At 48.1% G+C, this 13,008-nt stretch overlaps 1 protein-coding gene across 2 annotated transcripts in view; it reads left to right on the top strand.

The window, feature by feature from the left end:
- The first annotated feature begins 8,496 nt into the window (after positions 1-8,496).
- ACIN1 (apoptotic chromatin condensation inducer 1) overlaps positions 8,497-13,008 on the top strand; it is a 37,419-nt gene continuing 32,907 nt past the window's right edge. For both annotated transcript variants that reach the window (XM_061576016.1, XM_061576015.1), the window contains exons 1-3: positions 8,497-8,676; positions 11,851-11,916; positions 12,090-12,201. In XM_061576016.1, coding sequence (XP_061432000.1) covers positions 8,530-8,676; positions 11,851-11,916; positions 12,090-12,201 — 325 coding nt within the window. In that variant the 5' untranslated portion in view covers positions 8,497-8,529. The remainder of the gene's footprint in view (positions 8,677-11,850; positions 11,917-12,089; positions 12,202-13,008) is intronic.

Here is a 13,008-nt window from a genome sequence, read left to right as displayed (position 1 = left end):
CGTGTGGCTGGGCTCGGCACGGCCTCCCCGAGCCCTTGGGGAGGAGGAGGAAGAGGAGGGAGGGAGGGAGGGGAGGAGGGGGAGGGATGGGGGAGGGAGGAGGGGGGAGGAGGGAGGGAGGAGGAGGGCGCGGCGATGATGCCGGGAACCGCCCCCTCCTCCCTCCACTGGCGCCAGGAACAATGAATAACAGCAGCAGCAGCAAGAGTGGCAACACTTGACTCACGTGTGTGTACTGTGTGTGTGTGTAGTGTGGGTGTGTAGTGTGTGTGCTGTGTGTGTACTGTGTGTGCTGTGTGTACTGTGTGTGTGTACTGTGTGTGTGTACTGTGTGTGTACTGTGTGTGTGTGTGCTGTGTGTACTGTGTGTGTGTACTGTGTGTGTGTACTGTGTGTGTACTGTGTGTGTGTACTGTGTGTGTACTGTGTGTGTGTGTACTGTGTGTGTACTGTGTGTGTGTACTATGTGTGTGTGTGTACTGTGTGTACTGTGTGTGTACTGTGTGTGTACTGTGTGTGTGTACTGTGTGTGTACTGTGTGTGTGTACTTGTGTACTGTGTGTGTACTGTGTGTGTACTGTGTGTGTACTGTATGTGTGTACTGTGTGTGTATACTGTGTGTGTACTGTGTGTGTACTGTGTGTGTACTGTGTGTGTATACTGCGTGTGTGTACTGTGTGTGTACTGTGTGTGTGTACTTGTGTACTGTGTGTGTACTGTGTGTGATGTGTATTGTGTGTACTGTGTGTGTATGTGCTGTGTGTACTGTGTGTGTGTACTGTGTGTGTGTACTTTGTGTGTACTGTGTGTGTGTACTGTGTGTGTACTGTGTGTGTGTGTACTGTGTGTGTACTGTGTGTGTGTACTATGTGTGTGTGTGTGTACTGTGTGTACTGTGTGTGTACTGTGTGTGTACTGTGTGTGTGTACTGTGTGTGTACTGTGTGTGTACTGTGTGTGTGTACTTGTGTACTGTGTGTGTACTGTGTGTGATGTGTATTGTGTGTACTGTGTGTGTACTGTATGTGTGTACTGTGTGTATACTGTGTGTGTATACTGTGTGTGTACTGTGTGTGTGTATACTGTGTGTGTACTGTGTGTGTATACTGCGTGTGTGTACTGTGTGTGGAACTCCCCCTAAGTCGACTCGGCCTCAAACGAGTACCTGGTGCGGTGTACAAACATCGCCCTATTTCATGGTCTACATTCACACTTGAGTATATAATAGGTACATGTATAAGTGTCAGTTTGAGAGATATTTGGTGTTGCTAAAATGTATATAAATAAAGTTACAAACAAAACCAGCAGCATAAGATTTTCGTTTTTTCCAATTCACAATTATACACATTTATGGATTTTGAAAAAAAAAACTGCAGGGTATTTTGCGGAGAACTTTTAACATAAAGTCGAAAATGGTTTTGTCTATGAAAAAAATAATTTAAAAAGTAGTTCCCAGGTGTGGGAACGAAAATCATTTTCTAGCCACTTTTTCTTAGTTCACCTTACGGCCTAGGTGTGGTGTGTAAACATCATCACTGGGGAGAGACAAAGGCGGTCGGTCGTGGTGCTGGCCACATCACCCTCGCACAACGATACGGCCACCCGCTTACCCCAACATTCTGTGCAGGCTATTGGGATGAAAGATCGTTGAACATACAGAAGAACTTCAACATTCATACAGAACATACTGTGCATTTCGATTTAAAGCTTTCGTGACTGCAGGGATTCATCTTCTTGGTTCTTTCGGTAAAGTCACGTAGAAGGGAAATAATAAAATAATAAAATTAAACATAATAAAATAATTATATTTAAAGCTTTCGTGACTGCAGGGATTCATCTTCTTGGTTCTTTCGGTAAAGTCACGTAGAATGGAAATAATAAAATAATAAAAATAAAACGCTTTATTTTATTATTTTATTATTTCCATTCTACGTGACTTTTTCGGTAAAGTCACGTAGAATGGAAATACTAAAAAAATAAAAATATTTTTTTTATTATGTTTTATTTTATTATTTTATTATTTCCATTCTACGTGACTTTACCGAAATAATAAAAATAACATTTTTATTATGTTTTATTTTATTTTTTTCTTATTTCCATTCTACGTGACTTTACCGAAAGAACCAAGAAGATACTGTACATTATGTAACTACCTTTGGTATGCAAGTATAGCTCAACATTTTGCAAGTTATCAAGTCTGCGTTAACCACGCGTACATGTGGTGACCATGCAAACAAAACAAGGCTTTGATCATTAAATATGCATGCTTTGTTTGCATTTTCATCACATGTACGTGTGGTTAATGCAGACTTCATTCCTTGCTATTTGAGCATCTGTTTTATTGTCAGAAAGGGTAAAACACTATTGTTATTTGTTTATGCTATGGGGCCGTCCATAAATGACGTCACGCACCTAGGGGGGGGTGGGGGTCAGACATTTGTGACGATGTGTGACGAGAGGGGGGAGGTGGGAGTTTGAGAAATGTTACGTCACATCAAAATGCGCAACTTTAAATAAATATAGACAACACGTTCTACTTAATTAAATAGACTTTGTAATACATGTTTTCTCCTACAACATCAGAGTGCAGCGCCACATTAAATACGCACTACAATGACAATAGTTTAAAGCGATTTGAAGCATGTTTTATTTGGGGGGGGGGGGCAGAGCTTTGTGACGTCATATTTGAGGGGGGGTCTGACTTTTTGTGACGATGGGGGGGGGGGGTCAAAATCGTCCAAAATAGCGTGACGTCATTTATGGACGGCCCCTTTCATACTGACAATAATGGTCCCACGATACATCTGTACCTGTTGTACTATCTCAACACAAGGTGCAGTTGGACACACATGACATTTTACAGCCATTTGTTCGATCCACTGCTGAATGAATGCCTCCTCCCGTCCACGGCGCGTCGGTCACTGGGGTTGTTTGACCATACTTCACCACGCTGGTCAGTGCGGCTGCTGGGGTGAGATCTACCGTTGTCTATTCGTTGTAGGGCAAGGCCGTAATTATAATATTCAAATATGCTCAAAATGCCCCCCCCCCCCGCAATATATTGCTGTAAAATGTATTTCTGTTTATATGATTGTGGTTATGGTTGTACTTTATTAATCCCTAATCTCTGCCATTACATACAATGAAACAAGAAAAGGTAAGTTTCGATTTAAAGCTTTCGTGACTGCAGGGATTCATTTTCGTGGTTCTTTTGGTAAAGTCACGTAGAAGGGAAATAATAAAATAATAAAAATAATACATCATTCTCACGACGTTTCGGCCACAACGCAAATATTCCAGGCGGTCTGGGGGTCCCCCCCTAGAAAAAAAATAATCTAAATTTGAAAACGAATTTCCTGCCTAAAATATAAAAAAAATTCACCAACACATAGGATGGACTTTTTATTAAATTTTACAATAATGTCTAATAGTGTATTGTATTACATTGCTCTGTTTTTTCTTTTTTACCTTTTCTTGTTTAACCACAATCATATAAACATAAATCTATTTTATAGCAATATATTGGAGGGGGGGGGTGACATTTTGAGTATATTTGAATATTGGGGGGGATAAATGTACATTATAATTACGGTCTTGCTGTGGGATGCCATGCGGTATTGGCGTCGACGAGGATGATAATCTTCGTCTTCTTATTTCGTACGCTCGATGGGATTAGATGCTGATCAGAGGTCGCAAACGGGTTTTGATTCCTTACCCGTACCCGGCCGCAACAGAGTCGCAAATGGGTACCCGTTCTCTACACGTACCCGTACCCTACCCGAAATGAGTGACAAACGGTGACTCACCAGTGACTCACGACCTACCCGTACCCGGCCGCACCAGGGTCGGTATCGGGTAGGGTACGGGTATCGGGTACCCGGTTGCGACCTCTGATGCTGATGCTCTTCAGTGTTTGTGGTGGAGCCCAGGAGTTTCGTGGGAAAATGTGCGCGTGATTTGATTTGCTAAACAGCGGCCTCTAGTGGCGACTAGCGGCAAATCCCGACGGTGTTACCGTCTGTCGGTGCCAATGGGGAAAGACCGCGTTTTTGTTCGCTCTCAATAACAGCTCACTCAGTCTCTGATTTCAGATGTCCAATAAATATTTGAGTCAATCAGCCTTTTGGCTTTCAGCAAACCCTTAACCAACAACGATTGAGTTTGTATCGATAATTTAGCACATATTTTGACCGTGCATAAAATAATCTAGATTTGAAGTTTTTCGTGACTGCAGGGGATCCATACTCTTTGGTTCTTTCGGTAAAGTCACGTAGGTATAAAATAAAATAAATTAAGTTTAACACGTAGGCTTTCGCGACCAATAATATTCATAATCAACGTTTTTGGGTTTAGATCGCGTTATTCATAAATGTGTCGTAACCCTCCACCACCCGACACGGCCAATCAGTAAAAAAGTGTCACGTTGACAAAAAAGATGTTTCGTAAACAATATTTCCACGTTGCTGCTACACGTTTTCCAGAATACTATGGCCCATAGGTGGAGTTTGACTTATAAATTTGGGGCGGGTGGCAGGGGTTCGTTTTGTCCCTCACATTAGGAATCGCCGGTGCATATAATGAATACATTTAAAATCTTAATTGTAAACTACTGAAAATAAATTAATAAAGTGCAGTTTGGGGGTTGGCTTTGACCACTTCTGCACCCTGAAAACTCCCCTGATGCTATTGCCGCTCATCTTTTAGGCCAAAACACAGAGCTTAGGGGCCGTCCATAAATGACGTCACGCACCTGGGGTGGGGGGGGGAGAACTGTGACGTCACATCAAAATGCGCAACTTTAAATAAATATAGACAACACGTTCTACTTAATTAAATAGACTTTTTAATAAATGTTTTCCCCTACAACATCAGAGTGCAGCGCCACATTAAATACGCACTACAATGGCAATAGTTTCAAGCGATTTGAAGCATTTTTTATTTTTTGGGGGGGGCAGAGCTTTGTGACGTCATATTTGAGGGGGGGCTGACTTTTTGTGACGTCGTGTGACGAAGGGGGGGGGGGGGGGTAAAAAATCGTCCAAAATCGCGTGACGTCATTTATGGACGGCCCCTTAACACCTGTTTTATTGTCATACTTTTTAAATTTTATCTTACTTTGTAAAATAGTCGGGGAATTGGCTAAACGGTATCATCTGTGTCACGAACCAAAACAACTAAACGCCTCAATTGTATTCCTCCTCCACCACCTCAAATCAACCGCCACTACCACCACCACCACAGCGTCAAATCAACCACCACCATAACACATTTTTGCGGAGGGAGCTGGTAGGAACGTTGGGTTGCTCGGTCAATGGCCTGCAGGGTCAACGGCGGCGTGGTGTATTCCGCAAATATGCCCGACTGTGAGGGCGGGCACAAGCCGGCGTGAGTAGGTGAAACGTTGAGTTTTATAAGGACACCACGGGGTGACCAGCCCCTCCCAGCCCCTCCCAGCCCCACCCCTCCCACCCCCTACCCAGCCCCACCCAGCCCCTCCCCACCCTCCCCACCCAGCCCCTCCCCACCCTCCCCTCCTCACCCAGCTTCTCCCTGCACGACGGACGGACGGACACAATAATCCCCTGTGAGCTGGTGTAACCAGGAGGTTCCTACCAGTACAACCCTCTTATCATCAGCAACCACAAACCAGCGGCTGCGGCCTTACATCCTCATCCCTAACCACCACGCGGCTTTAAATCAACAACCACGAAAACAAACACCCATACCGTGTCAACCCACACGGGTTACCCCGTAATTATTGTCCGGGGAAATTGAGTTTTCAGGTCCATACGGTGTACAGCCGTTTCGATACGGGCAAATACAAATGTCTATTTGTTTGTTTTTCTCTTGTGATGGGAGTTTGTAGGATGAAAGTTGAGATTTATAAGAGGCACGGGGTGACCAATAAGGTCTAAATTGGCCTGTAATAATGTAGGCACTGGTAAGGGGTTGACAGGTATGAACACCATCCAGTCTTGAAACAACAACAACCACAACCAACAGCGCAACAACAATCACAGCCTCAAATTATCATCAATAACGACCACACAAAAACCGACGACCAAACTCACCACCTCACGTCCTCTAAGCAACAGCAATAACTTTCACAATCAACCACCACAACTCAGGAGCAGTGGTGAAGAAATTGTGAGCGGGCAATGTCGCAGCCAGGAGCGGGTGGCGAGGGAGGAAGGAGGAGGAAGAAGAAGCCAATACTGGATGGAGGGCAGCAGGAATCAGAATCTTCTTGGTTCTTTCGGTAAAGTCACGTAGAAGGGGAGTAATAAAATAATAAAAATAAAACATAATAAAACATCTTCTTGGTTCTTTCGGTAAAGTCACGAAAGCTTTAAATCGAAAAATAATAAAACATATTATTATTTTATTATATTATTTTATTATGTTTCATTTTTATTACTTTATTACTTCCCTTTTACGTGACGTAAGGCGCTCTTTTTCCACCTCCAACCCAGCTTATATATAAGCTCCAAGCTTGGCAGTGTCTCATTCTTCACCTGAAGACGGCTGTTTGCGTTGTGGCTGAAACGTCGTGAGAATTTTTTTATTATGTTTTATTTTTATTATTTTATTACTTCCCTTCTACGTGACTTTAACGAAAGAACCAAGAAGATTTACCGAAAGAACCAAGAAGATGAATCCCTGCAGTCACGAAAGCTTTAAATATAATTATTTTATTATGTTTTATTTTTATTACTTAATTACTTCCCTTCTACGTGACTTTACCGAAAGAACCAAGAAGATGAATCCCTGCAGTCACGAAAGCTTTAAATCGGAATCAGAATCTTTATTTAGGCTGCAGAAGTAATCCGATGAGCTGTTAAGCTCTTTTTTTTCCACAGATGTCCAGGTATTGACGGGCGAGCAAAGTTACAACAGCGAACACAATACAGCAACAAAAACACCCACAGGGGTGCACATTTTAGAAAATAAATGGGTAGCAAGTCGCACAAATAAATACGTAATAAATGTATCAAGTCCGATTTGATCAAGATTGAGCAAAAAAAAACTTACAGGAAAACAGTCCCACACCACACAGTTAGTAGCCCCTCAATACATTGGCACAATACATATTGAACTATCGATAGATGATATTACTACACGGGCAATGATCGAAAGTTATACATCGCATTTGCAAGTGTGACAACGTGTATCCACAGCAAGGATCCTCTTGCTTCGGGACATTGTTGTTTAAAGGAGGTGCAGGAGGCGAGATGGGGAGGGAGGGGTGAGGGAGGAGGAGGCGGGCTGAGGGAGGGGGTGGGGGAAGTGGAGGAGGAAGAGGGGTAAGGGGAGGAGGGAGGGGGGAAGGGGGGAAGAGGAGGAGGGAGGGGCAGGGGAGGAGGGAGGGGGAGGAGGGAGGGGGGATGGGAGGGGGAATGGGAGGAGGGAGGGGGGGAGGAAAAGGAAGAAGGGGGAGGTTTGGGGAGGGAGAGGGGCGGGGGAAGTGGGGGGGCAGAGGGGCGGGGGAGGTGGGGGGGAGAGGGGCGGGGGAGATTGGGGAGGGGCTGGGGAGGATGGGGGGGAGATTAGGGGGGGGGGAGGTTTGGGGGGGGAGATTGGCGAGGGATGTTGGGGAGGGGCGGGGGTGGTTGGAGGGGGGGAGAGGGGCGGGGGAGGTTGGGGAGGGGGGCTGGGCAGGGGGGCTGGGGAGGGGGGGGAGGTTAAGGGGGGAGAGGGGCGGGGTCGAGGTTGGGGGGGAGAGGGGGGGAGGTTGGGGGGGGGAGAGGGGCGGGGTCGAGGTTGGGGGGGGGAGAGGTTGGGGGGGGCGAGGGAGGGGGGGGTTTGGGGGGGTAGAGGGGGGGAGGTTGTGGGGGGGAGAGGGGGGGAGGTTGGGGGGGGGGGGAGAGGGGCGGGGTCGAGGTTGGGGGGGGGGAGGTTGGGGGGGAGAGGGGGGGGGAGGTTGGGGGGGAGATGGGGGGAGGTTGGGGGGGGGGGAGAGGGGCGGGGTCGAGGTTGTGGGGGGGAGGTTGGGGGGGAGAGGGGGGGGGGAGGTTGGGGGGGAGATGGGGGGAGGTTGGGGGGGAGAGGGGGGGGGAGGTTGGGGGGGAGATGGGGGGAGGTTGGGGGGGGGAGAGGGGCGGGGGAGGTTGGAGGGGGGGAGGAGAGGGGCGGGGTCGAGGTTGGGGGGGGGAGAGGGGCGGGGTCGAGGTTGGGGGGGGGAGAGGGGCGGGGGAGGTTGGGGGGGGAGGGGGGTGGGGGAGGTTGGAGGGGGGGAGAGGTTGGGGGGGAGAGGGGCGGGGGAGGTTGGGGAGGGGGCTGGGGAGAGGGGCGGGGGAGGTTGGAGGGGGGGGAGGAGAGGGGCGGGGTCGAGGTTGGGGGGGGGAGAGGGGCGGGGTCGAGGTTGGGGGGGGGAGAGGGGCGGGGTCGAGGTTGGGGGGGGGAGAGGGGCGGGGGATGTGGGGGGGGGAGAGGGGCGGGGTCGAGGTTGGGGGGGGGAGAGGGGCGGGGGATGTGGGGGGGGGGAGAGGGGCGGGGTCGAGGTGGGTGGGGGAGGAGGAGCCGGGCGCCCATGGACAAGATGGCGGAGCTGGAGGACGTGAGTCTGGACGGGCGGCCCCTGCACTCTCTGCGCGTCACAGACCTCAAGGCGGCCCTGGAGCAACGCGGCCTCGCCAAGAGCGGCCCCAAGAACGCGCTCGTCAAGCGTCTCAAGGGGGTGAGGCTCCCCGCGGGGCCCATGCGTCCCCCGAGCCCCTTGAGGCCTACCCCCATCCCCCCCTCATCCCGCTCAAACGCGCGTTGGCGCCTCGACTAAGCGCGGCGCGGGGCCCGAACCCCCCTCGCCGTCCGTCTCGGTCTCTCCTTGAGCCCCCCGCTTTTCCCCTGAGCCCCTGGCCCCCCTTTTGGAAGAGGTGTGTGTGTGCAAACCACACTCTGTCGGGTTGTTGAGGGGGGTAGGGGTTGGCGCCTTGCGGGCACGGGGTAACGAGGCCGCGTGTGGAGACGAGGCAGGCGCGGGGTGAACTCTCAACACGAGGGTTCGAGAGCGTGAAACTCACCCCACACTCACCCCCCGTGGGGTCGAGAGGTTTTCACGTGTTCCCCGTGGGTTATCGTGGCCCCCGTGGAGGTCTGCGTTGAGTTATGAACTCAAGGCACTACCTCGTAAAACTCGCTGAGGCCTAAATGTTGGGATTCGGACTGCGCGGCCTAAGTGGTTCGCATGTCCCAGTCGATGATTATTGTTTTTTCTGTGATCTCTGTTTGGTCTTGCATGGGTATTCTTGTGTGTAGCCTGTTGTAGTGTTTGAGGACTTGTTAACTAATTGCGTGGTGTATCTTCACTGGTTTATAAAGCCACACGGAGGGGCCTAATGTGGCTTTCGGCGGGGCTTGTGATAGTGGTGGGTTTTCGTGTCCCCTTGTGGTCTGTAATGGAATATTTTTGTGTTTACGTTATCCAAGTTTGATCCCTTAATGGGGTTTATTAGTATACATGTGAGAAGTCTGTCATGAGTTCTAAACTCGCAACGTGGTTGTGGACTGCTGGACTAGAAACTCGCATTGCGGCCTAATGTGGGTTACTTTATAATGTTTAGTTTATCCTTTTAGTGGTCTCAACGGTTGTTTTGTTTTCAACAGTTGGTTCTAAACTTATGTATGATGCTCTTTAAATATATATTACACCTTAGAGGCGTATTGTGGGTCGGACCAACGGAGAGGTTTGTGTTCATTATTATGATTGATGTTATTAAATCATTGACGCCGAAGATAATTTAAATATATATTACACTTTACAGGCGTATTGTGGGTCAGACCAACGGAGAGGTTTGTGTTCATTATTATGATTGACGTTATTAAATCATTGACGCCGAAGATAATTTAGAATGTTAACTCTTTTTAACGCTCTATGCTGGGTTATAGACTCACAGAGGGACGGGGATGCCTTTAAAGTCACCTCGCAGTGAGGGGTATAGAGTCGTTACGGATTTCAGTGCGTTATTAATCTGCAGGTTTGTTTCTGAATGCGTATTAAATTCACTGCAAGGTTGGTGGTGAGTTCTAAACTTAAGTAGTGGTTTGTGCTGTGGTCCGTTACATCATATCGGTGTGGCATCTGATGGGTTAGAACTTTGGTTTATAACTTGGTTAGAAACGTACGGTAATGTATCACGACACATCGTGGCTTCCGATGAGTTATAATGTCCCAGTGCTGTATCTGGTAGGTTATTAACCCAGAGCGAATATCCATGCCAAGTTACAAGTGGATAGGATGGTTCTCGTTGAGTTGCAATGTCTTGCTGTTGGCTACATTGAGTTATAGTCTAACAGCACAGTCTAGGATGAGTTATGTTATAATGTCCATATATAAGTCTTTGGTCACAGATTTGCTGTGGGTTTATAGTGTACGAAGCCAGGTTAAAAGCATAGCTTTCAATGTGTTATAATATTCGTGTGGTCTTTGATATTTTGCACACTTTTTGGATGGTCTATGCTATGCTGGATTGTTCGAGCACGGTCCACATTAAGCTGCAATGGTTCTTAAGTGTGGGATTAGTGATAGTGTCCTAGGTGTAGTCTGAGTTAGTTATACTATCCCCAGCCTGTTCTATTATTACCTGTGAGAAATCCACATGGTTTTGGATAGGAATTAAATCACCGAGTGGATTTTGTGTTTTGCCCCCCCCCGCCCCATCTCAACTCCAATTTTATTTAGATTGTGCAATCAGCATCATGAGGCCAAGGATTTACAGTTTTTGGAAATCACAGAGCAGTGCAACCCTGTATGCTGGAGAACAGAAGCATCGTCATTAGATTTTCACAGAACTTCTACTGATATCCCTTCCAAGTGATCTTTCTCTTTAGACCATCAACTCATGACACCTGCGTCTTACTAAACCACCCAGACTTAAATCTCGGATCTGAGCCACCAAGCCCACCTCTTCATATTACCTGTTGAGCGTTACGATATCTTGAAGTGTGACGTGTTCCTAATTATAAACCCTTGAGTGTGGCTTACGTGCTATAAGCTCGTTAGCGTGGTTCTTGAGTTGCTGTGCCAGTGCCTTCCTTGGTGGATTATAAACTCAGTGGCCAATGTGGTGTTGCAGGCTCACTAGGTTACAAATATATCATAATTATACACTATGAGCATTATATGGTAACGGCTCAGCTTGCTTTACATTCAGTTGTATTGCCCTTAGCAGGGTACTTATGAAATTATAATTTCTCAGTATGGCGTATGATCAGTATGAAGCCCCCAGATTCGCCTGTAATCTAAGTTGTCGTGTTGTCTTTGGTGGGTTGTAATGTCCCAGCCTGGGTAATATATGTACTTGTCCAGCCCTTTTCTCAGTCCGTTGCTGGAAAAGGGCTTTCCATAAGTTCGTGCTGGATTATAAACTCATAACGCTCCCGCATGATCGCAGAAGAACTAAAAACTCAGTTTGGTCTGTGATGAGTGTTATTGTCGAGGCGTTCTCCTTATAATATCTCTGGTGCATTATTATATCTCTGTTTGGTCTTTTCTGGGTTAAACACTTGCAGAGAACGCCGGATACTTACCGCTAGTGAGTTATAAGGTCCCACAGTTTATGATAAGTTAGAAACTGACAATGTCCACAATTATTTCATATTCTCAGCTTGGTCTTTGGATCATAATGTCCCAGTGTGGTTCTCCTTAAGGTACGACACTTGTACGTGTTCTTTACAGACCTACAATATCCCTCTAAAACATTGCCATCCATTTGCCGATTGTTTCCGCCGGTAGTTTGCAGTAACTCGTATTACCTCAGTAGCATTGGGCAGGAGTGGTACCTGTCGTGGTTCGTGTCTATTAATCGCAACGTTTGGTAAAGCCGCATCTCTCTCCCGTGTGTTCTGCTCACAGGCCCTCATGCTGGAACAGCTGCAGAAGACGTCTGGTCAGCAGGCTGGCTTGCAGCCCAACTCTTCCGTAAGTGCCCCCGTGCCTTCTCTGTTTAGGCAGCCAAGAGCTGCTGGCAAGAGAGAGCGAGCGAGAGAGATTCACCCCGTGTCTCAACTTTTATTGTCTGGGGCCTGTCGCAGTCACTCTTGTGCAGTGAATGGTGGGTTTTGCATACTAACGCCGATGACGCCGTTGCGCAGATCGGGGAGGAGATGAGCTCCAACAGCTTCATCAAGCAGTACCTGGAAAAACAACAGCAGCTCCTGCAGCAGAGGATAGCGCGCGATGCGCAGGCGGCCACCGAGTCAGAGGGTGAGTACGAGGCATCGCGACGCATCGGCGATTAAAACAGATTTTCGTGTTCACGATTAAATTCGGCGGCAGGGTGGCGCAGTGTTAACACTCGTGCCTCACGGCAAAATGTGCTCGGTTCGATTCCTCCCTCGGATGCCTTTCTGTGTGGAGTTTGTACGCTCTCCCGCTGTTCTGTATGGGTTTGCTCCAGGTTCTCCGGTTTCCTTCGTAGCTAAAAAAATATGCAATGTAACTGCTATTGGACAAACATCCCAATGCTAAAAAAGTACCTGCAAATTATTCAAATTGGGATGGCACATAGCAACATTGCCGCCTTCTCCGAATACTTGGCAGGACCTTCTTAAAAAAATTAGTCTTGAGGTTCAGTGAGACTCCTGGGTAAACAAGAGTTATACTGGTAGGAACCTCCTGGTTACACCAGCCCACAGGGGATTATTCTGTCCGTCCGTCGTGCATCCAAAAATGGGAGGGGTGGGGCTGGGTGGGGAGGGGCTGGGTGGGGAGGGGCTGGGTGGGGAGGGGAGGGTGGGGAGGGGCTGGGTGGGGAGGGAGGGGCTTTTCACCCCGTGGTGCCCTTATAAAACTCAACGTTTAACCTTCTCACGCCGGCTTGTGCCCGCCCTCACAGTCGGCCATATTTGCGGAATACACCACGCCGCCGTTGACCATTGACCGAGCAACCCAACGTTCCTACCAGCTCCTTTTGCAGGAATGTGTTAATATTCACCATTCATGCAAATTGGGGTGCATCAGTGGTTCCTGCACCGAACTACGATCCCGGCGACCTGAGTTCTCAATTCCCCA

The sequence above is a fragment of the Lethenteron reissneri genome, chromosome 60 (assembly GCF_015708825.2).
Source record: "Lethenteron reissneri isolate LAM-NWPU_2019-01 chromosome 60, ASM1570882v1, whole genome shotgun sequence".
NCBI classification, from domain to species: domain Eukaryota; kingdom Metazoa; phylum Chordata; class Hyperoartia; order Petromyzontiformes; family Petromyzontidae; genus Lethenteron; species Lethenteron reissneri.
Note: the sequence above shows the minus strand (reverse complement) of the source record. Positions and strands in the feature narration are given on the sequence as shown.